The 27,698-nt window shown below is 40.5% G+C and overlaps 1 protein-coding gene across 1 annotated transcript in view; it reads left to right on the forward strand.

Moving 5' to 3' along the window:
• The window catches only part of LOC136885912 (calcium/calmodulin-dependent protein kinase kinase 1), an 890,523-nt gene that overhangs the window by 829,393 nt on the left and 33,432 nt on the right, over positions 1–27,698 (forward strand). Inside the window, exons 5-6 of the mRNA XM_067158603.2 lie at positions 9,141–9,192; positions 22,329–22,490. Of these exons, the coding sequence (XP_067014704.2) occupies positions 9,141–9,192; positions 22,329–22,490 (214 nt within the window). The remainder of the gene's footprint in view (positions 1–9,140; positions 9,193–22,328; positions 22,491–27,698) is intronic.

A 27,698-nucleotide genomic window follows, 5' to 3' on the forward strand; every position in this document is an offset into this window, starting at 1 on the left:
GACGCTATTAGGTTTCCGAGGGCTAGGGAGTCTTTCATTTTCACACCCTTCGTGGACCTTGTCTTTCTATGGCCGATACCTTCAGTTTTCGAAGTGGCGGATCCCTTTCGAGTTTTTTCTCTCATGAGTGTTATACAGAGGATCGTTGCCTAGTTGTACTTCCTCTTAAAACAGTAATCACAACCACCCCCAACACCAGGGAGTCAGTATGCCACAGAATGCTTGTTCTCTATTAAAACCGGTGAAATAGAAGAGAGAGAAAAAGGGGAAAGGAAAATATTGGAGAAAATCTTGAGACCATTGAAAACGGAGGAAGGGGAGTTTGGACATAGGAGGAATAAATATCTATACAGGGACGAAGAAAATGAATCCGTGTCAGACAAGATCAGAAAGAGTAGAATTTTTTTTGGTTACATAATGAGAATGAATGACAGCAGATTGGCAAAATGAATGTTTAACCATGTTTCCATGAGTAAGAAGTGCAAACAGTGGATTCAAGAAGTAAAAAAAAAGATATGACGAATATTGGAATAACAGACGATATAATGCAAGAAATACGGAATTAATCCATATGCGAACAGAATAATTGAAGAATGATACAAAAGTTTCCAGGGGAAGAAGAAGAGGAAAGGTAATAACATCTGGACACAAGAGAGGAAACAGCGAATTTAAAGGATAAAGAACTATTTCAATACAATAAAATAAGGATCAGAATGAATGTACAGTGTTACTTTCCGTGGCCAAAGTCGAAAATAAGAAAAATCAATTTTAGTAATTAAGTTTATAATCACTAGTTACTAAATAAAATAGTGGGATTTTAAATTTAAGTTCTAAAAACAACGTGCGGTGTTAGCGATACAGCGAATACATGATTGTCAGTTTAGTTGTACACCATTCTGAAAGTCTGGCAACCCCTGCTGTAGATTAATAAACAGACCATGAAAAAATAATTAATTAAAACAAAATTAAATGCAGCTATAAAGCCATGCAAATTTCCTGCCCCACCGCACAGATTACGGGATAACCACCTATCAAGATGCCACATCATGGATACACAGCCAGTACCACCTGTGGTTTTCAGCTTCCCATGCCTGCGACGCGACTTTACGTGGATCTCAAACAAGGACCACGCCATGGTTAAATCCTGGGTTACCTTGCTGAGTGTGTCACAAAATTATCCTGTTCTTTTAGAAGTCTAGCCTACATCACATCGGAGATAGACAATTGATCGATTAGTTACACTGAAATTAGTCTGTAATAGGAGCCTGCTGTAAATTTCATATATAATTACTCTACAACGGTATTGTGCTGTATCGTTCTATTCAGCTTTCCAATTACCATCCCACTGTCGGACTGGAACGTGGGTGTGGATCTCTCTTTTTTTTTTAATTTACTCGGTATTTCAGTCTCTCTCTCTCTCTCTCTCTCTCTCTCTCTCTCTCTCTCCTTTCTTTCCATGAAACATAATTTGTTTTACTTTCCGTGCAATAAAACAAAACTGAATTAATCCATATGCGAATAGAATAATTGAAAAATATACTGCGTGTGGGAGTCTTGCTTTCGGTTTTGTTAAATGAATTTCAAACTCATCTTGATGCAAATGTGTGGGGAAAATAATTCTCTTAATTTTAGTGAAGCTTCTACTTCTTCTGTTTACCGTCAGTAAAGCCTTTCCAGTCCCTCTAAAGTAGCGTTTATCAACGGGGTTTACTTGGAAATGACTAGAGGGGTACAAATGTTTTGCCTATGATATTGCTAATAACCCCTATATGATAAGACAGTAATAGGTTCGAATTCTAACTATACCCATAATATTAAAAGAAGCGTTTTGACAGGTAGGGCTGGAGAGAGGAGCATTGCACGGTGTTGCCACATTTCTGTATTCCTTTCTGCTTCCCTTCGCTTCCGCCTCAATTGTTCATTCGTTCAGACCGCTGTGTTCAGAAGTGAGAGGTTTGGCAACTCCAATCAACAAGAGCCGGCCAACAGTATCATTTCCATGGCAACCGTGTTCCTCCTCCCTTCTCCTCACACAGGCAGACAGTAAATGGATCCGCCCTCTAAGATCTGTCAGAAATCTTCTTCCAATATTACGACTATACTTTGGCCAGTAGGAAGCTACCCGCTCTTCCGTAATGTAGTGAGAGTAGCATGAATTCTAGAGGTGCCAATAAGCCGGGCCCCTAATATGTGTGTGCAAATCTTATAGCAGGACTGTTACCCAGGCTAGAGTATACACGACACATCTAAATGAATGGTAAACCTAGAAAATTATGTATTGATAGCATAGTTATTAGTACAGTTAAGTCAAGAATGGATCAAACTATACCACGAGAAAAAAAAGCCTGCAATATCCCAATAAGGTAATATTTTCTGAATCACTGTTACATTTCCTTAATACCTCAGATTTCAACAAGCAACTTCAAGTTTTAACAACTTCATTTTTAAATTAAAATAATTATTATTTTTCTGTAATTTTGCCAAAAAATCTTTTCTTCTTCAGATATAATTATGTTATCAAATGTCTTCTTTTTCATATAGTTTATAAATGTATTTATTCAAAATTAATTTCGGCAGACTGAAGAATCTAACAGTTATTAATTAACTGATTGTGAGTCTAAACTTAAAATATAGGGCTTCAGATATTACAGAATTTTAAATTAATACAACAGCTTTGTAATTTCCACACTTCGGCCTTCAGTACCTTACAGGATTGTGCGAGAATGACAAAAAACCTCAGCAATGCTGTCAGGTGGACAGCAGTCAATGGTCTGATGGTAAAAAGTCAGGTTTTGAGTTCAACCAAAAAGAAAAATTTTAATCATTGCATTGATCACTCTGTTCCTGTGCGTTAATATCAGGGAAGATCTTCACTGCGGGTAATCACATAAACGTGATTGTAAATTAAGGTTACAGATCTCTTCATGCGATAATGGGGGTATTTATAGGTTGTGGTAACGATTTAAAGGAGACGGCATAGGAAGTCTCTGTTAAAACCACAATTAGAGTATGATTGTAGTGTATGGGGCCCTCACTAGAATAACGTGATTCGAGAACTAGAAACAGCGTGATTTGTTTTGTGTGATTTCCGAAAATGGTACAAACTAAGGGCTGGGAAGACTTTGGACAAAAGAGACGAGCTGCTCGACTAAGTGGTATGTACCGAGCTGTCGGTGGAGAGATGGCGGGGAATGATATGAATTAACGAATAAGGTTAAGTGTTCTTTAAGTAGTAAAGATCACAATATGAGGACAAACTGGGGCAAATATTTATTATAGGAAGAGGACTTAGGGAATGGAATAATTTACCAAGGGAGATGTTCAATAAATTTCCAAATTCTTTGCAATTATTTAAGAAAATGCTAGGTAGACAACAAATGGGAATCTGCCACTTAGACGACTGGCATAAATGCAGATGATTGATTGACGGATTTATTTATTTATTTATTTATTTATTTATTTATTTATTTATTTATTTATTTATTTATTTATTTATTTATTTATTTATTTATTTATTTATTTATTTATTTATTTATTTATTTATTTATTTATTTATTTATTAAATAACATAAAAACATAGCTTGTATTTTTCTTTTCTCTGCGTCTGAAGCTGAATTTAATGTCTTGGAATGTGTTTATGTGCATTTACGAGGGCTGTAATAAAGTAGCGGCAACATTAATGAAACGCAATATTTAATGAACTAACACGTACAATCATAGCATTGTATTACTTCAGTGTGATCAACCGCAAAGTCTACTACCTTTTGCGAAAGGTCGGGAAGCCGTTGGGGACCGTTGGCAGGTGGGGCGATCTCTGTTGATGACAGAGAGGGAGCGCCCTAGTGCGCGGAGAACAGATGGCACGTCAAGGCATCGGCTGCCTCGGAGATGTTCCTTCAACATCGGAAACAGGTCGAAGTTACAAGGACTCATGTCTGGTGAGTACGGAGGATGTTCCAAGACCTTCCGATGCCACCGTTGCAATGAGAGCTTGACGCCTTGACCCATCATGCAACCATCCTATACGGTTAAGTATTCACCGAGTGAGTTGGCTGGGCGGTTACGGGCGCCCGGCTGTGAACTTTTATTCGGGTGAGAGAGGGTTGGAACCGCACTGTCGGCAGTCCTGAGGATGGTTTCCCGTGGTTTCCCATTTTCACACCAGGCAAATGCTGGGCTGTACATTAATTAAGGCCACGGCCCTACCCTATCGTCGCCATAAGATCTACATTGCCGGCCAAAAGTTTACGGAGAAGCATTGAACTGTTAAAGAATCGAGTGAGATTAAAAGAAAACAACATACTTATGCAAGGAATTGGCAAATATATATTCTAAAAATAATATTTACAGTAAAACTACGTCTTTACATTGCATCTGAGGAAGAAGTAGGCAATATGCACACATTAACTCCCACAGATCGCCAGAATACATCACACTCGTTTCTCATCAAAGAAACAGCGCTTTGCTGCAAGTACCTTTTAACAATTCTCGGCATTATCAGAACAAGTTTTTCTAACACTCATACAGGTATACTTTGCCAGGCATTCTGCAAGATTTTCCACAACTTTTCCGATGAAGAAGTTCTCTCTTTTCGGACTTGCCGATCCTACTCCTCCCACAGCAGCTCAATTGGATTTAAGTCCGGGGATTGGGGCGGCCATTCCTCTAAAAAGCAATTCCTCAGAGTTTTGTTTGTTTTGTAGATAATTCATACAATAGCGAGACGTTTGTCTGGGGTGATTGTCTTGTTGGAGGACAAACCCACGTTGCTATCCATACGGAAGAGCATAACGAGATAGGATGGAATTGTAGCCGTTTTTGTCCAGTGTTCCCTTGAATTCGGTGCAGTCTACCAACCCCCACTGAATGTGAAACAACCCCACACCATCACAGAGTCCCCTCCATGTCTCACTGTAGGTGTTGAACGTCGACCATAAACTTGTCACCGTTGCCCGAAAATCTTCGAAACTTGGTTACAGTAATATATTCTGTCATTAAACAACCATTAAAGATATACGTGCGGATACATATGTTTTGTCTGGAAACGTTTGGCCGGCAGTATATCTGCGACGCAAAGCAACTTGTAAGGGGGCAAAAAAAGGTAATGCATTCTCACCACAGACTTCACGTAATCCACGATAACATTCTGATGCATTCTTGCTACTGGCAACATCGATTTTAATCCACGAACGCTTTTGAAAACATGCTTTAGAGCGGTGAAATCGACACTCTTCACTTCAACGCCACACAGCAACAACACTCCTAAGCAGATGTCCGTCAACTACACGCTACACATCGACAACAGCGCCACCTATTTGCGCATTCCCGGTCTCCGCCATTGTCTGGACTACGTTGCCGTTACTTGATTTACAGCCCCCGTATTAGATTGGCGAGGAAATTACCTAGGGTCCTGCATAAGAAAGGCGGCATGTTTGTACAAACATAACTTCTTTTTTTGTAGCATCGTATACTGCAGAGCGTAATGCTGTGATCGGCTAGCGTAGTTAGCGCCGTTGTGCGGCAGAACCACTGTAGCAGGTAAACTAAGCGCACACTTTCTTCTACACGCTATTAGGAATGGTACACAGGAGGGAACTACTCAGCAAGGGTCCGAATGAGTCCAAAATTATTTCTGCAGAACGAATCAGCGTCAGAAGCTTGAGCCTGAGGTGTTAGAATTCTAATTTAAAAAACACGTCAGGAGTTTCACTTAAATACAGTAATTCAAGCGGCCTCCCGTGTCTTTTTATTTATTCATTTTCCACCTCTGTAATCACAATGTTTTCTGCAGAATCTCATCATATGAAAATAGAATTTAGCTCCGAACTAACGCAGGAAGTATGGTGCAACAGAATTGTTATTTTGTAGACAAAGAAGAGTGCGTTTTATTTCTTGAAAAAGTTACACAATAGGGAGTTATCTCGAGGCTACGTTTCTTTAATATCCCCCGTGAACGAGAGCGCACGTAAACCTCCATCCTAACAAATGAAAGCGGTCTTGAACTAGAGTGTGGGTGAAGGTGTTCAGAGGGCCATGAAATAATACCGCAAGCTTTATGCAAATAACATTCACAGCTCCCATTCCAAAGCCCCCTGCAAGGCAAACCTCATAACGGGGCTCACTCCAAGAATATTTACATTACAGACTTTCTTTCGTAGCTATTAAGGAAGCCTCCGTGTTCTTTACTTTTTCTTTTTTAAGGGTTGCGTTTAAAAAATACCCCTGTTTGTAATGTATTTAAACTCTATTATATTTCTGTAGAACATGTAAAACATTTTAATTTGCTTGTATTACGGAGCGATATGTCCTCGCATGTAGATTATTATTATTATTATTATTATTATTATTATTATTATTATTATTATTATTATTATTATTATTCACTCTGTCATTATTCACTCTGTCACTTTCAATAATTTAAATTCTTTATTCGTATTCTTTATTTATTGTTCTTCGTCTCCTTTACTGCTATTCTTCATTTCATTTTACTTCGTCTTCTCTTTATTTCTTCTTCTTCTTCTTCGCTACGTTTCTTCATTGATTGTTATTTACTGCTCCTTCTTCTTCTTTTCTTCTTCCTATTCCTTCCTCTTTTTAATTTTTCTACTTCCTTCTCCTTCACTAACCGATACCTCTCTTCATACCATGATTTTACTTAGTCTTCTCTTCAATTATTATTATTATTATTATTATTATTATTATTACGGAGTTTTCCGTGGTAGTTAGAGGTGAAAGAAGGTGCGGGTGTGAACGGGTCTCAAACTACGAAATTAAAGTTAATGTAAAATTTAACAAGGTTATATTTTCTTAGCAAAAAACAAGAAATAACAATAATGGCAGGTACAGAGTAGCAAAACCACTAATCGAGAATGTACCATTACAGGATTTGGGCTCCGAGAGCCAGACACACAATTCTGAGCAATTAGCCCAACTTTACGATATACAGAATTCAACAAAGGGGCAGAAGACCCCAATCAAGCCCAGGAGCACTTGCTCCAAATTACACAGTAAAGCCTCCTCGAGGCATACAACACTCAGTTTTCGAAAAAGAGCCACTCGCTCTCAACTTTAAGCCTATCAAAAGCCACACCAAACTCCACCTTCAAGTTGTCCTCTAAGGACATATACTCAGGGGTAATATACCCAACCTACTGAGGTCTATTAAGTGAGAAAAAGGTTAATTACTTGACCTCTAAAATAACAATTGAGAGGAGGCGATCAGCACTCCTAATACACTTGTTTAAAACCCTAATCTGGCACTAGGCCGCTAATGCAAGGGCTAATCCCATACTAAAGAGGTGACTTAAGAAAGAAACAATTTACATTACTGTTACGGAATAGGTTGAGAAAAATAAGTTCACCTCAGAACAATATGAGTGGGAGATCGAGAGGGTTAAGCACTCTCTATCCCAATATGTAGTTTTGAAAGAGAATAGAGGCTAAGAGTCTTTACATTTTAAGGAAAGTTACATGGTAGAGACGCTTCGGACCCGCCCCGAGAGTTAAACTGCTGAGCTAGCAAGAAAAGAAGTTATTAAAAGGCCATTACCTTGGTGTTGAACTGCTCCCCGAAGAAAGAGGCGCTTCCCGCCCCCTGCTATGTACTTTACACACTGAAAGATGGTACTGAAGTGGCCCGGAGACCCTAAAATCAGCAGTTTATATACTCTCGCAGAAAGTTCGAGGCGTTTCAGGAAGGAAAACACCCGCCCACAAACATTTTATTGGTGGATAAAGAAAACCCCTACACAAGATGAAGAAGAAACACATTATTGGTGGAAAATTTATTAAAGAAATTCGGGATTGGCTAAATTCAAAACAAGGGGAAAGAAAGAGTTAATATTGCCAACTTAAACAATGACTGAAAGAAATTTAGCAAAGAACAAACTTTTGAAATTAAATTTTCTCCAAAAAAAACAGTTCTTTCACTTCGCACTAGGGTGCGCCGTTGTAGTTCTTCAGTAGTGTCCTCTAGAAGAGAATGTTCACACTTCTTACTACAAGCAAAACAAAAATACATCGAAAACAACACAGTTCAGAAACTTCAAAATTTCCAAGTAGTGGCATCTTCAGGGTAACTTGAAAATTAACACATAAGACAAAGTTCAGACTTCTCCCAGTAGGGGAGTTTCAACTGGCGCAAGGTTTAAATAAGCGGCGTGGAGGTGTACCGCCCGGTACAATTATTATTATTATTATTATTATTATTATTATTATTATTATTATTATTATTAGTATTATTATTATTATTATTCATGTGTATTTCAATAATTCGAATTCTTTATTTATTTCTTACTCTTTATTTATTGTTCGTCTCCTTTACTGCTACTCTCATTTCATTTTTGCTTCTCTTTGTATCTTCCACTTCTTCCTCGTTACTTCTTCTACTTCTCCTTCTCCTCTTCTCCTTCTTCTTCTTCTTCTTCTTCTTCTTCTTCTGCTCTTAACTGATTCGTTTACTCATTATTCTTTTTCACTAATTCCTTTACGTCTTTACTTTTCCAATTCTTTCTTCTTCACTACTTGAAGTTTTTTATTACCGGTACTTCTCTTCATTCCCTCATTTTTTACTTCGTCTTCTCTTCATTTCTTCTTCTTTTCCTTCTTTTTATCGAGGATTTACATGTCGCAGCCTTGAACATGTGTGGCAGTGTAAGTTAACACCGTACAGACGACCTCCATGTAACTGAGGTTAGGACACTACTTAAGATTAATGCTGAAGGCGGCACGAACAACCAGCCCCTGAGCCATAGGAATTACCTAATGAAAGTTAAAATCCTCAACCCTACCAGGAATCGAACTCGAAGGCTAGCACGCTAACTGCTTCGCCGTGGAGCCGGACGATAAGGAAGGTGATCTTTCTACTTTGCTATTCTTAAACACTTGTATTTCTGAACTGCTTCCTCATTAACCATAAGATGCCCTTGCTGCTGCGTTCTACAGACTATCACAAATCTCCATTCCCTTGATCAGAAATGTTACGAGTTTCTCTCGCCACTCCAGTGTTTCAAATGGAGATCGAGTAAATCATTTTGAGGCATTCTGTACAACACACTCATAAATTATTTTGTCTTCAAGCAAAAATTGGGATTTTAATAATAGCCTTAGACGAGAGTAACATGTTTCTCTTTTGTTTACAGGCGATGAAAATCCTGTCGAAACGTAAGCTACTGAAGAAAGCAGGAATATTCGGTGAGTCAAATTTTGTTTGAGCACTGCATTTTTTTTTTTTTTTGTTCCAAGGTTGTTTTGAAGCTCGTCTTCCGTGCTAAATGTAATGAGGCTTCGAAGAGTTGTTTCATATTCAAAGGTGTTATGAAAGACAGACCTGAGTCAATCAATTTATTGGTACCGTCGGCAGCCTCGAAGATGGTTTTCCGTGGTTTACTATTTTCAAATCAGGCAAATTCTAGGGTTGTGCCTTAATAAATTAAAGCCATGGTCACTGCCCCATCCGTTCGTCGCCTAGAACCGTCAATGTTTTAGTACTTCGTTAAACTCCTAGGGCGTCAAACGAAGAATGTATCTGCCGTCTCTGCGGAATGACCTGTCCTGATGAATTGTACTGAACAAACACAACGCATCAGCACACTTGCCAAAGACTGGTAAAAAAAAAGAACAACGAAGTGATGTACCAAAAGAAAATACTGACAAATTGTAACATTTAACACATATGTACACATTGTGTTTAATTTCAATCAATTCTTTAAACTCCTATGGTATATTTCCAGCCCTCTAGACAACCTCAGAAAGGCCAGAATGCTTTTCCAGTTATATCTGAATTGACTGGAACTACTCTGTTCGCATAAACCGGCTCCGGCGGTGGGGTAACATTAAAAGAAGCGTTTTAACAGATAGATCAGGAGGGAAGAGCATTGTACGGTGTTGCCATATTCCTACATTCCTTTCTCCTTTCCCTCGCTTTCGCCTCACTTGTTCGTTCGTTCAGACCGTTGTGTTCTGTCGTTCGTAATTCAGGAATGAGAGGTTTGGCAACTCCAAGCAACACGAGCCGGCCGGCAGGCTTATCTCCATGGCAACCGAAGTGGGTTCGCCCACGTTTCCATGGCAACCATAGCCCAGGCTGGCAGTAAATGCCCCCCCCCCTCTAAGAACTGTCAGAACCTAACTTTTAATATTACGACTATATAACACTAATGGACTCGTTCATGGAGGTTAAGAAAAGTAGACGGAGATCAAGAGGACGATGGTAAGTCAGTTTTAAATTATCTAATACTATAAGGTTTGGAATTAAACGACGCTACAGATAGAGACTTGTGGAGGCGTTTAGACAATTCGCAGAGGCTTGCAGACTGAACGCTTGAAAGGCATACACTGAAGATGTGTGTATTCATGTATGGAGTGATCTTGACCAGGTCTTCATCACAGCTGTTCAGCACTGTGCGGCACAGCTACCGTGAACCGGGGGCCACGCCATAGAATAGTTGAAGGCTAAACGTTTTATTTTATACCATTTTTATTTTTCTTCTTCTTCTTTCGTTACGGCCTCTGTAAAACCACGGGCAGCTTTGTCATGATTTGATTTTTTTTTCTTTTCCTCCCAGAACCACCTCATCCTCTCTCTCCTTCTCTCCTCTTCTTCAGCTAATATTTTCAGTGTCCTCTTCTCTTGTCTCCCCCACTGGTGCTTCTCTATCCTATTCATGTACCTGCCTTTCTCTGTCATTGAGCTCTGGCGTATTGGTTGCTGTATATTTATTTCTCCAGTTCTCATACACGAGATGAAAATGTCAGCCCAGGATTAACCGGGATTCAAGTTCACCCTTCTGGGTGGGAACCCAGCAGCTTAACTACTGAACTAAGCACGCCCCTTTATCATTTAATAATGAAGAAATATTCCAAAAGATGAGACTATCAGCTACTGTAACTGATAGTCGTATTCAACTGGCTGACAACCTAAGTAGGTATACCAGAATACCGTCATCCTTAGGTTTCACTCCGGTGGACACCTCCTGAAGGGGAAGAGAAATGAGGCCAACCTCGAGAACTTCCCATAATTAATTCAAAGAAGATATTGGGTAAATATAGGGAAAGGATGTTTAGGTACGAATACGACAGATTCCAAACGTATTTAACCAAGGCACAAGTGTCTTCTATCCAGACACCAGTTCCTATCCTTCTCAATGCGATTTTATTTGTGTAAATAAATATCACACGAGATACGTTCACTTCCTGATTGGAAAATCACTTTACTGTCACTGAGTCTATCCTTTACAACACACAGCTCCTACTCAGTTCGATTAACGACTACACAGTTATACAAAATTATAAGCAACACTGCGACATTATTAAGAGGGGAACCAACACCTTTGACCTACCAAAAATGCGAATTTTCAATTTATTTATTTCTTTCATTTAAAATTGAACTTTTATCTTTATAAGAGTGCAAAATGTTTGTTAATATCTCCAATACTCTCGGAGTTAATACCAAAAGTTCGGTAAGTTTGTTACTCTTTTCCCGTAACTTCGGTTTTTCAGAACCGTTTCTCTGAACACTACGTAAATCTCCTCTACCGACATCATATTACCTACTCGACAAGCCCATCACAGTGGTTACGCAACAGCGTGACCTAGGTGTAATATTCGATACAAAATTACAATTTAAGACCCATATAGAAACATATACAACCAAGGCTATGAAATTACTAGGCATTCTCTATCGCTTCACAGAAATTTCTGACCCCATTGCTCTTCGTCACTTCTTCCTCATGATCACTCAACCTCTCTTAAACTACTGTTCTCCTATTTGGACAACAGCCTCCCCCTCCAATACTAAGCAGTTAGACAGAGCAGTGTCCTTCTTTGCTGCAATTGTAAGGAACAGAAACCCCAAGCTCAGAAATCTGTCTACGCAGCAGGTATTAATGGCAATTAATATGTCACCGCTGCACATCAGGCGACAGGTAGCTGACCTGAGTTTCCTTCACGGGATCTTAAATGGGCATTAGCGCTCGGAACATCTCGTCTCACTCTTCTCTCTCCGCGTTCCTTCCCGCTCCACCAGAATCAAAGACCTTCTCCACATTCCCCACACTCAGCACTCAATACTTCAACGATCTTTCCTAATCTGCCTCCCAACACTCTTTAACAATATTAATAGGAGACAAGAGCTTGATATATCATCAAATAAAAGTGTATTCGAGAGGTGTGTAAATAGTATCTTAAAGATAAGTTGATATGAAGGGATTATACCGTCATCTTGACCCACGACGACTTGGCTAGGAACATGGACATTCTCATGGTTTTCGATTTGGACAGTTGTTATTAGTAGGCTGTGTACTGATCTTGTTATATTTTGTTATGTTTGTTATATTTTATTATGAAAGTTTACGTTTGTTAAATAGTCTGTTTGAGTGCAAGTGAAATTTGTTCAGTGTAGCTGTATCTTGTGCTTCGTGAATAAATAAATAAATAAATAAAGTATATGTACTAAAATTAATTAGCTATGTACATTGAGTAAATCAAGATATTTAAGAATAATATAAATATTATATTTAAGCGGTCCTCCTATTCAATACATATATAATTTATTAAATCTAGTACATGTTTCTTCCCCTAAGGGACATCATCAGGTAGAATAAATTGCACAATATATCAGATATAAAAATGACATTACTAGACTGGTAAGAGAAATTAAAAACACTTTTATATACAAGGACATTTAAAATGATTAGCAAACTTTGTTAACGTTTCGAGTCACATATTCAATAAAATTGGTGTGAATTGTTAATTAAAATTCTTAATGATGAAGTTCGTGGAAACTAACAGTTGTATCCATAAAAACCTTAGATGAACATTGTTGTAAATAAAAATCCTTTATTTAAAATATTTTTTGATTGAAGATCCTTAAGATCTTTGACAAACATTCCTTTAAATTGTATTTAGGATTCAACGCTTCAGGATTTGAAGTCTCAACACGGGGCAGAAGCAGTTAAGTTATTTGTAGAACTAAATAATGTTCTGTCTGAAATTAAAATAATACTACAGGGAGATGGAAGATGAAATAGTATAATATATTATTTAAATTGTGTTACTTACTTCCTTGTTATTGGTCCCGACGTGCTTAAAAGGACTCAAGGAATTATCTTCATTGGTTTAGTTTTAAAAAATACTTGAACATAAGTTCATGAAAAAAATGTATTTATAATTTATGGACTTCACTGATTACAGTAACTGTAACATTAGTAATCATAATGAAAAAGGATCATAGAAAAATATTCATGTGCCTGGAAATTATCAGAGGAACGGCAAAATTGTGGCCATGATACACCGTCATTTTGAATAATGAATTATATATTATGGTATAGCTTTATATGATTTCTAAGTATGTAGGCATATTACGAAGGAGTAATGTCCGACTCATTGGCTGAATGGTCAGCGTTGAGGCCTTCGGTTCAGAGGGTCCCGGGTTCGATTCCCGGCCGGGTCGGGGATTTTATTCGCTTCTGATTAATCCTTCTGGCTCGGGGACTGGGTGTTTGTGTCCGTCCTAGCACTCTCCTCTTCATATTCAGATAACATACCAGACTACCAACCACCACAGAAACACGCAATAGGGATTACATTCCTCAATATAGGGTTGGCGTCAGGAAGGGCATCCGGTCGTAAAGCAGGGCGACACAGTTCACACCCCCGACCCCACAGGTGTGGGAAAAAGTGGTAGAAAAAGAATAAGAATTACTAAGGAGTAATGTGTTTGTCATACTAAGTTTTCTCTTAGTATCCTTTTCCATTGCTGCGGAAAAACAAGTTAACACACCCCATTTTTCTAATGTCTAAATGTGTAGGTCTCGATTCTGACAAGTTCAGTTATTTATTAACACGTCCTCACACTGATCATTCAGTTCACCATCACAAGGCAAGACTAAACCACTCCACTAACTTGCTCGCTATAACACACACACACACACACACACACACTGACTCAGTCTGTCAGCTCAGTTCGACAAACAGTCTAGATGTATCGACTTCTGGAAATGTTCTTACAATGGAACACGCCCGAACAACTGGCCAGTTGAGTAGAGTAGATAAAACTCGAATGTACGATTACAGTTTACAAACACACATGCAGGAATCTATAACTGGATCCCGGAAGTTAGGCAAAATGCCTTTTTAATCTCGGTGTGTATATTAAAGTGTCACATAGAAACAAACATATTTCCGTACGTTTGGGAAAAGTAGGACGAGTTATTATTTTTGCCTCTTTTGCCTTTTAGAGTTTATGTGGATATTTTTTGCTGTTATTTATGTACCCTGTATATATGGCGTATGGCTTTTATTGCCGGGAGTGTCCGAGGACAAATTCGGCTCGCCAGATGCAGGTCTTTTGATTTGACTCCCGTAGACGACCTGCGCGTCGTGATGAGGATGAAATGATGATTAAGACGACACATACACCAAGCCCCCGTGGCAGCGAAATTAACCAATGATGGTTAAAATTCCCGACCCTGCCGGGAATCGAACCCGGGACCCCTGTGGCGTGACCAAAGGCCAGCACGCTAACCATTTAGCCATGGAGCCGGACTATGCACCCTATAAAATGAATCAATGGAAAGAGAAAGTATAATTCCAATGTACTGTATTGCCAACGGCCGTAGCCATGTTGAAACACCGGATCCCGTGAGATCTCCGAAGTTAAGCAACACTCGGCGTGGTCAAGATTTGGGTGGGTTGCCACGCGCTGTTGGCGGGGGGGGGGGTAAGGGAATGGAGGAGTGGAAGGGAACTGGCCACCCTACCGTACATAAACTCCGGCTCAGGCATACATCTGCGGAAGTTCGGACCTGCCTTTGAGCAGAATACACCCTTACCTTAATGTACGTACTGTATTTATAATAAATAAAAATTCATTTTAACTTAATAAATGAAAATAACACTTACCATGAACGATATTTTCATATTATACAAATCTCTACTGAAACCTCCAGGTCCTTGGTACGTAAAATTAAGTGCTGGTGGTAATTATTGTATTAAGAGGAAGAATTTCTTGGTAACCATGCTCTACTAACACAAATCAGAAAGAAAATGAAAGAGGTCCGATCCTTCGAGAAATAAAGAAAGATATCGGCAAAAGAAAGGGGAGGGCCACGAAGATAGTGAAAATGAAAGACACCCTGCGCCTCGCAAATCTACTGCCGTCTGGGTCGGAAAAGAATAAGAGTTGACCAAGGAAGGTCAGACAGGAAAGGTAAAAGAGAGAGCGAGAGAGAGAGAGGAACTTGACACAAGTAAGTGGAAGCAAAGCTAGACTCAGCTGGGGGCAGCTTGGTGGGCGCCAAACCATACTTTTAGTCGCCTCCTCTTACTGCAGACAGGGGTACCCTTGACGTTATTCTATCGTCCCACCCACAGGGGGATGTAAGATTAAGTACTAAAATGTGATGCAGATGTGTGTTACATAGCTTATGTTAAAGTATCTCTATTATTTTAGTGCCAATTTGTTGTCATTATAAATGCATATTTTCATTATTTTACTGCTCATTTCCAAAATGTTAGGTGCTTATTTGCCTGTCTATTTTAGCAAAAATAAATGCCTGAACTTCCGGGCTCTATCTATAACATTCCTAAAGCTTCTGCAAGTATCTGGATAACAAAATATCATGGTAAGTCTCCACAAACCTCCATACATTCAAAATCATAGCGGAATACAGTTAACATACGAATATTACAGATTTGTATACAGTTTTAGACTACAAAGATGTTGAGGTTGTACGTAATCACAATACGCATTTGTGGTTATACAAATTTACAGGGAATATTCGCACTTAGCATTTAATGAAGGATAATTAAAATTAGAGCTGTCGATTGAATCGATTAATCGAACCGATTAATCTAAAAATACCATTAACCGACCAATGTGCTTTAGTCGATTCATCGGACCTAATAAAATCGTAGGATGATAGAGGAAAAATAACTGGTTCTCTTGGCACAAAATCTGTGTATTACATTGTTGTTTTGTGATTTGGTGTGCTAGCCTCATCTACTGTATGACTGACTGGTCTTTAAAGTAAGCTCATGTTCATATTCAGGGAGGTAAAAACAAGAATACGTCCTTAATTAATATCTTGAAAAACGAGAGTTATAACCATTGCTTTTACAAACTATTGGAAATGACATACGGTTCAGGCTATGTAGTGTAGATGCAGACCTTTACAAAACAGGCAGGCAGCATAATGGATAGATGTGGGGAAGGTACTTGAACAGACTCTCATTAATAAATTTCCAGATAATGTGCGAATGGACATATACCAATTACTAGAAAGGCAGAGTAGAAAATGTGACAACTTTAACCTCAGTTCGTGTGTAGTTGTTATTCAGAAGAGCATTCGCATTCAGTATTTGTGAACTTCAGTTACCGATACATGGCTTATGAACCGATGCGAGGAAAATTTTGTGAAATTTTCGGACTTAAACTAAATGATTTCTGTAAAGTGACAGACAGAAAAACAGTGTTTGTTTAAGAAGTGCGGAAAATTGTTAAGTTATGATGGAAGTACTGTACATATTCACTACTTCCAAAGTATACCTGCATCTATCATTGTCTCTACTAGTTCATCTTCTCAGTCAACTTGTAGCATCCAATAGAGAAGCCTGTGTCTTCTAATACAGAAACTGAAATTACTAATAAAAGTGGATTGTGGATGACAGCAGGTCTCATTGTTTTTGATCGTGGTACTGAAGAGGTTTTACGGGAAACTCTCATTTATCACTTACCATCATCCCTCGAGAGATACGATAAAAATAACACCCACACACCTAAATGAAAAGTTATGACGTAGAAAGGCCAAATTATTAGATGAATCAGTCTCACGGGGAATTTTTGGTCTTGTATATTTAAGCGTAGCTACTTGGGGGTTACAGCTCATTGGATTGATTCAAATGGCGAGTATCGTAATTCAACATTAAACGTTAAACCTGGAAGAGAAAACCACAGAAGATTTTAAAGATGTAGTTCGTGAATGAGGACTGGTAGACGAAGTTGTCGCTGTTTCCACTGACAGTGCAAAAAAATATCGTTCTAGAAGTTGAGAGAGAGAGAAGTACGACAATTTTCGGTGTCCAACCCACACTCTACCATTAAGTTTAAATAAAGCTATCAACGAAACTGTGTGAACCCGATTAAAATTCGATTAATCGAGCGATTAATCGATTAAAGGCATTCGGTTAATCGATCAAAGTTTTTAATTGATCGACATCTCTAATTAAAACGTGTTAACATAATAACTGAAGGTTTTATAAGAGTTAGGTTAGTTGTACATACAACACCCTGCAGTAAGATTTGCGATCGGAACTATCAGAACCCCTAAAAGTTATGCAACTCACCGTCATATCTGTAGAGCGGTTAGATGGTATTTGCGCCTTGTTCAAATACTTTTCCATTTAATCTATTGGTTCCTAAAAAATCCTTTCGCTAGATGACGCTGAAACTGTTGCGAACTACCACCACCGCTGGTAAATACTTGTTGTCCAATGTGCTTTACACAGGATCATTTGATAATGATGATGATGGTAATGATGACCCCCCTAATTACTGGTTTGAAATTAACTTATTTAATCCGCTGCCCTTTATTTCACGATAATAACGAAAAGACTTGGTAAATACTTGTTGTTCAATGTGCTTTACATAGGATCATTTGATAATGATGGTAATGATGACCCCTCATAATTACTGGTTTGAAATTAACTTATTTAATGCCGCTGCCCTTTATTTCACGATAATAACGAAAAGACCTCAATATTCTATTTTGACGTTAATAGAATTACCTCGTTGAAGCCATTACAATTGCAAGCCCTACAAAGAGCTAATTAATTCTTTTACAAGTAAAATACAGCAGTGAAATTAATATAAATTTGTTCTGATTTAAATTAATACTTTATTAAATTTTATGTTACATAATGAATCCGTATAACTCGGGAATGGAACAACCTTGCTTTCCTTCTAATGAAGTTCTTTATCTTTGACATCATTATTATGTGTAGTGATACCAATTCAGAACACCAACCAGGCCAGTTATCTTTTACGGCAGTGAAGAATGGACAGTCGAAGAAAAGGGACGAAATCAGAATTGATGCTGCTTAGAAGAGATTCATGAGAATTAGAGCTAGAGGTGAGAAGGGGCAGTGAACTTCATCTTACCGGGGAGTTGGCCGTGCGGTTAGGGGCGCGCAGCTGTGAGCTTGCATCCGGGAGATAGTGGGTTCGAATCCCACTGTCGGCAGCCCTTAAGATGGTTTTCCGTGGTTTCCCTTTTTCACACAAGGCAAATGCTGGGGCTGTACCTTAAATAAGGCCACGGCCGCTTCCTTCCCTTTCCTAGGCCTTTCCTATCCCATCGTCGCCATAAGACCTATCCGTGTCGGTGCGACGTAAAGCAAATAGCAAATGTTACTTCATCCTATCGTGTAGGCTCTGCTTCGTTCAACTTGAGCCCCTATGGCAGTTCTCCACAAACGTTTTACGTCGCGCCCCCACCTTCTAGAACAGGGGTTACCAAATGGCGGCCCGCGAGCCGCATGCGGCCCACGAAGCCATATTTTGCGAACCGCGAGAGCATTTTAAAAAAGAATGTGAACAAAGTTATAAAAATTATTTCGTAGCTCGTTCAAAAGTATATTACATTTTATACCCCTTATAGGACAAAGTCTGTCCTCTTTTATGTGAATATACTATTTTGTATTTTTTAAAATTTTAAAATCCAAATTTCACTCTTTTATGCAATTGTGCTTAAAGCAATTAAAATTATCAAACCTTCATTTCAATTGAACTAAGCATATTATTTCATACTGGCACTTCTGTTATATTTGCAGAATGTTACGAAAATTAGCCTAATTATCAAGTGCGGCCCGCGATCATGACTAAGGTTTCCAGTTTGGTCCCCGAGCCCTTACAAATTGACAACCCGTGTTCTAGAACATAAAATTTCTTGCGCTCTCCTTTACTCCTTTCTTCCTTCATTTCTTTCTTTCTTTCTTTCTTTCTTTCTTTCTTTCTTTCTTTCTTCCTCTTTCCTCTCACTAGTAATTAGACTACACAAAAATTCGAACCCGAAGAATTTCTTTTAATAATAATAATAATAATAATAATAATAATAATAATAATCTGAGGAAGATTCTTGGACCTCGGAAGACTACTGATAGGACTTGGAAGAGAAGGAAAAAGGAGAAGATCTACAAGTACACTTAAAAGTTCACGGAGACAATGTGGAAACGAAGGCTAAAATTCTACGGACACCTAGTAAGAATGCATCACAAACGACTGACGAAGAGGATCTTGAGATACTCCTGAGATTAAAGGCCACCTCGAACTAGGTAGAAGAAGTCAAGAGGAATACAGAATAAGTTGGAATTACACTAGGGATGATCCACAATAGAAGACGTCAAAGACGTGTGACAAACTCGTGCTGGGAGGGTCTAATTGCCAGCCTTTCTGGTCAGCACTTGTGAAATTATAAATAAGATAATTGTGTACCGACTCCTTGAGCTTGCTACAATCTATTGATACATGTTTTCGTCCGCACCCTCTGGTGCAGCGGATCCAGGGCCTGGGATGCCGGCACCAGAATCACGTTTATGTGGCTCCCAAGCCACATGGGTGTAAAGGAAAACGCTGCCAAGGAGGCTGTTACATTACCCCCGTTGCCTTACAAGGTTCCATCCAAGCTGAGACATTTGGTTATGTCCCATCGGGAAATGGAGTGGTAGGCCACCTCACTGCCAAATAAGCTAAGTGCGATAAAAGGAACAACGAAGGTATGGAAGACTTCCCTTCGGGCTTCTCGAAGGGAAGCGGTGGTACTATGTCGTCTTCGGAACGGCCACGGTATAGTAACGCACTCCTATTTAGTGAAAGGAGAACCCCCTCCGGTGTGTACTTGCAGTGATCATCTTACCGTGGGACACATCCTTACAGAGCACGTGGCCCTGGCCGATCTGCGCCGTAGTCTAAAACTCCCGAGATGACGAACAGTCAGCAGACCACGTCATCCCTTTTATGAGGGATAGTAGGTTGTTTCATTGTATATAAACATAGTACTGTATTTAGTATCAGTCTGTATAATATTGTTTACTATGTTTTATTATATTGACTCTGTTTTAGTTTGTGTTTGAATATTTTAATGTGCGTTTTTAATATTAGTTTGCATGTTTTATATTATTGCATTTTAATGCCATGTCTTATTCTACCATAATCTATATTTTCCATCATTTTATCGAAAAATAAGGCATTGCGAATTAGATCCACTGATTATTTTAAACTCACAATCGTATTTCATCATAATTTGTTGAAATTCTAGTCAGTGGATACATTTTAAAATTTTAATTATCATATCATGTCATCCATCTCGTACCATTAGGGGCCGATGACCTAGATGTTAGGCCACTATAAACAACAAACATTCATCATTATGATCATCATCATCATCATCATCATCATCATCAGGTAAGATAATGTGTTTCCTTGATGTACACTGTCGGAAAATGTATGCTACATCCACAAAGTCATTTTATCTACAAGCGATGTGACAGGTAGTTCATCATTGCAGGAGTATATGATTACAAATTCAGACCAAATGAAATATACATGTCACAGTAAAGGGTGCCCAAACAGTCTCATCAATACACGGTGAAATGCAGGGGTGTAATGGCAGCACGATAGCTGTCACATGAGAGGTAACACATGAGGACACAGGATGTCCGTGACGTACCCTTGTGGAGTCAGAGTTCCCACAATCACTAGCAGCCGTGACCTGAAGTCATACTCGATGACTCCCCACACCATGACGCTAGGAATAACACTCCAATGCCTCTCCAAAACATTGGAAGAATGGTACCTCTCCCAAGGTCGCCGCCATACTCGAAGACGATGCCCATCCGGGGTAGTGCAGAATCGCGATTCATCGCTGAACACAATGCGACGCCATTCATCAGCAGTCCATTCTTCCTGGTCACGGCACCACTCCAAACGGCAGCCAATGCTTGGGACGGTATTTCGCTAGTCCGACCAATTGTGCGGGATGACAGAGAATGTTGCAGGGAGCCCATTACTTGTTCTCAGATGTCAGACGCAGGTGTGAAGGGGTTACCTAAGCAGGCTGCGTAACATTTCCCAGTTAACTGGTCAGCACCTGGCTTCCCCAGTAGTCAGCACTGCTGGGAGGAGTTATCACTACTATCCTTTTTAGTCCATAATTATTATAGTCTCGTGAGCAACCTCGCGGGCCCTGGCAATCACCGTACATCTGCTTAGCACCAGATTCATGAGCGCGGTGAGCACTGCGTGAGGAGTCCACTACACTGACAATAGCCTGTATAGTATTTATATCGGTAGATTAGATTAATTCACAGGACCAACGGCACTCCAGTAGCGTTGGCCATTTATTCTCAATTTATCATCAATTTGTTTTCAATTTCTATATGGGTGTTTTGGCTTAGGCTATAATGGATTTGAGCTCTGTATTGGGCGAAGGCCTGCATGGTTCAATAAATCCACTACTAATGTAATGTGTGAAGGGGTTGCGATGTGCCTGGTGCACAATACGGTGATCCTCCCTTGCGATGATCAGACGTGGTAGAGCGGAAACTTGGCGACGTGTATTTCTGCCCTCATGTTCCCATGCAGTCCAACACCGGACCACTCCACATATCTGCATATTGCACGATTCGATCAGCCGCCCAAATAGGGGCTCACAATAAGGCCCCTTTCAAACTCTGGCAGGTGCTGATTGCGTTGTCCACACGAGTACGCGGCATCTCCCTGCCCTTCAGTGATCACTCAACATCTGACGCTGTCCACGCCCCTTATATATCCTACCAGGTCTGGTAACAACACTAAAGCACTCTGGTGACTGTTCTTCTTTTTCTACCACTCTTCCCACATCTGTGGGGTCGCGGGTGCGAACTGTGTAGCACGTGTGGATTTGGCCCTGTTTTACGACCGGATGTCCTTCCTGACGTCAACCTTATATGGAGGAATGTAATCACTATTGCTTGTTGCTGCGGTGGTTGGTAGTGTAGTATGTTGTCTTAATATGAATATGAACACAAACACAGACACCAAGCCCTCAGGCCAGAAGAATTAAGCAGGAACGATTAAAATCTCGGACCCGGCCGGGAATCGAACCCGGGACCCTCTGAACCGAAGCCGTCAACGTTGACCATTCAGCCAATGAGTCGGACACTCTGGTGACCGTTCTACCTGTCTGGTTTCTTTCTGTCAGGCAGTGTAGTTCGTAAGTTCAGTAGGATGTATAAGTGAATTCTTGTGGACATTTCTCCAATCAAAGTTTGTGATCAGGGGTGGTGTGTTTCAGGTCGCATGGCCCCCAGCCGCAAAGCAGGATCAGTTGGTGGACAGAACAACCCTCTGGAGCGGGTGTATCGTGAGATCGCCATCCTCAAGAAGCTGGACCATCCCAACATCGTGAAACTAGTGGAGGTGCTGGACGATCCTGAAGAAGATCATCTCTACCTAGGTAAGGTTCTGTCTGTGCTGCTCAAATACTTCTCCACTCAGAAAGGACTTCATAAGAGTTTATCTTAAAGAAGTTATTATCTAAGACGGAGGAAATGTGTCATTTCTAATTTCAATACACGAGAAATGGTTCATGCACACTATCTGATCAAAAGTATCCGGACACCTACTTCAAATTGTAGTAGTGGCGATTAGGGGAAGGAGAGGAGTGGCAGTCGCCCTCACCCCCACTTGGTGGGGACCATTTTAGCCGCCTGAAACTGGGAATTATTTAAGAAAAAATTTGTATAAGCCCTGTTGTCTTTTCAGCTAAGTCTTTCCTTTAATTTATTCAATTATTAAGAAAAATACTAAAGTACTTACGAGAAACAGGCACAAAATGCAAAATGTCCTTCGTCGCGAATTCGCTAAGCGAATTCTACAGCGCCACAGCAAATAGTGGAGACCCGCGGAGCTCCTTATAAGGAGCTAGGTAGAGCGACGCATCAAGTCGTCCGTGAGCATGTTCTGCGACAAAGGGTAGCAGGGGTATATTTCTGCAAAGGTCGCACGCTTGCCGCACGCATTCGTCAGTCTGGCAATCTCTCTCAGTGTGTCTGTGTAGTTCTTTTTTTTTTTTTTTTTGCTTTACGTCGCACCGACACAGATAGGTCTTATGGCGACGATGGGACAGGGAAGGGCTAGGAGCAGGAAGGAAGCATCCGTGGCCTTAATTAAGGTACAGCCCCAGCATTTGCCTGGTGTGAAAATAGGAAACCACTGAAAACCATCTTCAGTGTATGTTAAGTGTGTAGTCAAATACTAAATTACTTTTAAATTGTGTAATAACGCCATACATCTATTTAATTGTAATACATGCGTAACTATTGTTCCATTGCTGAAAGTTTTATTGTATATTACGTTTATTACCTCACTTAAGTTGGTAAATTGTCAACCTGTACATAAATTGTAAATAAAGGGTACAGATCTCTGCACATGGTTATGAGGGTATTTAGGAGTTGTAGTAAGGATGTAAAGGACCGAGCTCGATAGCTGCAGTCGCTTAAGTGCGGCCAGTATCCAGTATTCGGGAGATAGTAGGTTCGAACCCCACTGTCGGCAGCCCTGAAAATGGTTTTCCGTGGTTTCCCATTTTCACACCAGGCAAATGCTGGGGCTGTACCTTAATTAAGGCCACGGCCGCTTCCTTCCCACTCCTAGCCCTTTCCTATTCCATCGTCGCCATAAGACCTATCTGTGTCGGTGCGACGTAAAGCAACTAGCAAAAAAAAGGATGTAAAGGAGAGGGCGTATAAGTCTCTGGTAAGACTCCAACTAGAGTATGGCTCCAGTGCATGAGACCCTCACCAGAAGTATTTGATTCATGAACTGGAAAAAATCCAAAGGAAAGCAGCTCGGTTTGTTCTGGGTGATTTCCGACAAAAGAGTAGCATTACAAAAATGTTGTAAAGTTTGGGCTGGAAAGACTTGGGAAAAAGGAGACGAGCTGCCCGACTAAGTGGTATGTTCCGAGCTGTCAGTGGAGAGATGGCGTGGAATGACATCAGTAGAGTGGTGTCTTTAAAAGTAGGAAAGATCACAATATGAAGATAAGGTTGGAATTCAAGAGGACAAATTGGGGCAAATATTCGTTTATAGGAAGGGGTGTTAGGGATTGGAATAACTTACCAAGGGAGATGTTCAATAAATTTCCAATTTCTTTGCAATCATTTGAGAAAAGGCTAGGAAAACAACAGATAGAGGATCTGGCACTTGGGCGACGGCCCTAAATGCAGATCAGGATTGATTGATTGATTGATTGATTGATTGATTGATTGATTGATTGATTGATTGATTGATTGATTGATTGATTGATTGATTGATTGATTGATTGATTGATTGATTGATTGATTGATTGATTGATTGATTGATTGATTGATTGATTGATTGATTGATTGATTGATTGATTGTCTCTATCGAAATTTGCTCACAGAGCATCAAAACATAGCATTTTTTTCATTTTTGATGTCTACACCATCCGCTATATCCCTTGGACCCGGGTCTTTTGGTTGTCCATACATTTTTGTTCCCCCTCCCACCCACCCCCACCCCCTCACTTTTAATTCCCAATCGCCGCTACTGTCAAAGTGGACACAGAGTTTGCGGGTAACATAATCTCTAGTAGTCGCCTTTTGCCTTTATCATCCACCAGGTATCTGAACGTTTCCATGGGAATGGCATCCCGAAGAGTCGTAGTCGGAGAACGTGTTGATGTTGGACGGTGGGGTCTGGAGCAAAGTTGCCGTTCTAACTCATCCCACACGTGTTCTATTGGGTTTAGATCGGGGCTCTGGGCGGTCCAATGCAGTTGCAGAATATTATTATCCTTAAACCATTGACTTACAGAGTTTATGACTCGGAACGTTATCATGTTGGTTTACTTGAAGACAAAATGTGACGACCACGCCTCACACCACTACTCTCCAGCGGCAGCCCGGTGTCTGTTAGAGGCTTATAGGATTTACTACGTCTACTGTAGCCGGAGTTGTCAAATCGTCTAGTGCGCTCCACACGAAGAAAGGGTAAAGACTGAAGAAAGTGGTTTGGCAACATCTCCACACCAAACAAGGATCACTTAGAACTCGTTCACTCAGCAGGGTGCAGGGTGTGATTGACAGCTGGCTTCCAGCTCGCTTCCAGGAACTGAGGGCATCATGTTTTGTCCCCAAGTATATAAACAATGGTGATCACTGAACTGATTTTTGGTAAAATTCCAGACCTATTCACGCAAGTTTTGTAATGAGCTGACGAAGTAGAGAGCATGCAAAACTTACGTGGAGTACCTTGTAGAAAAGAGATATGTTCATTCCCGTGTCTAGAGACCCACCAGCCTACCCCCAGGAAGTACATTTACTTTTATAACCTAATACACGCCATTTTCCATTGCTAATGGCTGACGTAAAATACGTTGCGACGTCATTCACATCAATGATCAGAAGCACATAGCGTTACCAACCCGCGGATTAAAAAAAGCACAAGTAAATCTAACCTGTAAGGGAAACAGTGTATAATACAGTCATTCAACAGTGGAGAGATGCACAGCTGTTTCGATCTCGAGGCGCTATCTACCGGAAGCAATGTAGTAGGCTTTTTCTACTATCCGGCATTCATAATTAATTAAGTTTTTCACAACTAGCAAGGAAAGATGTATTTCATTTTCTCACCACTAACTCACATAGAGTGAGGCAAGAATGAAGGCTAATTTTGGTCCAGGGCCCACTACCCTAACCCATACAGACAAATGGTCTTGTCCAGGCCCTACCCTAATCAGTTTTTACACAGAAAACTTGAGGCCTAAGGTCACTTCACGACTGTAACCTGGGGGCTTACGCCCCAAGACCCCCTTTCCTTGTACCCATATCATTGGACTTGTCCAGGCCCTACTCTAACCTATCCAGACCAATGGTATTGTCCAAGCTCTACCCTAACCTGTTCAGACCAATGGAGTTGCCCAGGCCCTACCCTAACCTATCCAGACCAATGGTCTTGTCCAGGCCCTACCCTAACCTAACCAGACCAATGGTCTTGTCCAGGTCCTACCCTTACCTATCCAGACCAATGGACTTGTCCAGGCCCTACCCTAATCTATCCAGACCGATGGTCTTGTCCAGACCCTAGCCTAACCTATCCAGGCCAATGGACTTGTCCAGGCCCTAACCCTTACCTCTCCAGACCGATGGTCTTGTCCAGGCCCTACCCTTACCTCTCCAGACCGATGGTCTTGTCCAGGCCCCAGCCTAACCTATCCAGACCGATGATCTTGTCCAGGCCCTAGCCTAACCTATCCAGACCAATGGTCTTGTCCAGGCCTTAGCCTACCCTATCTACACCGATGGTCTTGTACAGGCCTTAGCCTACCCTATCCAGACCAATGGTCTTGTCCAGGCCCTAGCCTAACCTATCCAGACCAATGGTCTTGTCCAGGCCTTAGCCTACCCTATCTACACCGATGGTCTTGTACAGGCCCTACCCTAATCTATCCAGACCAATGGCCTTGTCCAGGCCCTACTCTTACCAATCCATACCAATGGTCTTGTCGAGGCTCTATCCTAACCAATCCAGACCAATGGTCTAGTTCCTAAGTAGAGATGTTGGCAGCCTTGTGCAGCGCGAGATCAAGACGTCGGCGAGTCGTCTGCGAGAAATAAACAAAGGGCAGTCAAAACGCGCGTAGATGCTGACGATGCAAATAATAAGCCATGGTACTGAGGTTGCGTGAAGGACGCTAGGCAGTACGAAAGCATTCAGAATGTATTGATATTCTTCTGCGTTTACACTGATGCAATTCTGGTAGAGGGCCGAGTTCATAGGATGAAAAACATTCCTATACCATAATGGCACCTCCTCCAAACTTCACTGTTGGTACTAAACATTTACGTAGATAGCATTACCCGGGCATTCTCCATGCCCAGACCCTTCCAGATTGCCACAATTTATAACATGATTCATCACTCCAAATTACTTGTTTCCACTGGTCCATTGTCTAGCTGAGTCGCTCTTTACGCACGTCAGGGGATCCCTTTTTATTAAGAGGCGAAATATTTGGTTTATATGCAGGTGCTCAACCATCGAACCCTATTCTTTTTAATCCCCAACGCACAATTATGGGTCTGCCTGTACTTGATAACACTTTGAAATTCCGTGATGATTCTTTCTACCGATGACCGGCGAATTTCTCGTTCGTTGGTGCCTGGGTGGTCAGTAAATGTAGCCGACAGATCGAGGTTGTACTGTCGTTGTACCTCCATACTTCCACATTACAGTTACATCATTGACAGTCAGCTTGGATACATTCGTAAAGTTATAAATGCCCCTTACAGATTTCTTGCTTTTAGGGCAACCAGTGATTACCCCATATTGAAAGTCAAGCTCACCCGACCTACCATGGTTGCTGTTCCGTAGTCTCACTGAACAATACAAACCTCCCTGCCTCCCTTTACACTGTTACGATGTGTGATTTTTTTGTTGTTTACTAGTGTACAGTGGTGTCCAAATACTCTTCATCAGATAGTGCACATAACTCTAGCGAATGTACCACGCACAGCTACCGCGTGTTTAAATGTTCAAAACATTTCTTATAGAGGCCCCATACAACGAAAAACGTAATATTAAGCAATTTCCTCAATTGTGCCGAAATTTGAAGGCCTAAAGGGTCAGGAAAGGTTTCAAA

This window comes from Anabrus simplex, chromosome X, assembly GCF_040414725.1.
Source record: "Anabrus simplex isolate iqAnaSimp1 chromosome X, ASM4041472v1, whole genome shotgun sequence".
Classification (NCBI taxonomy): domain Eukaryota; kingdom Metazoa; phylum Arthropoda; class Insecta; order Orthoptera; family Tettigoniidae; genus Anabrus; species Anabrus simplex.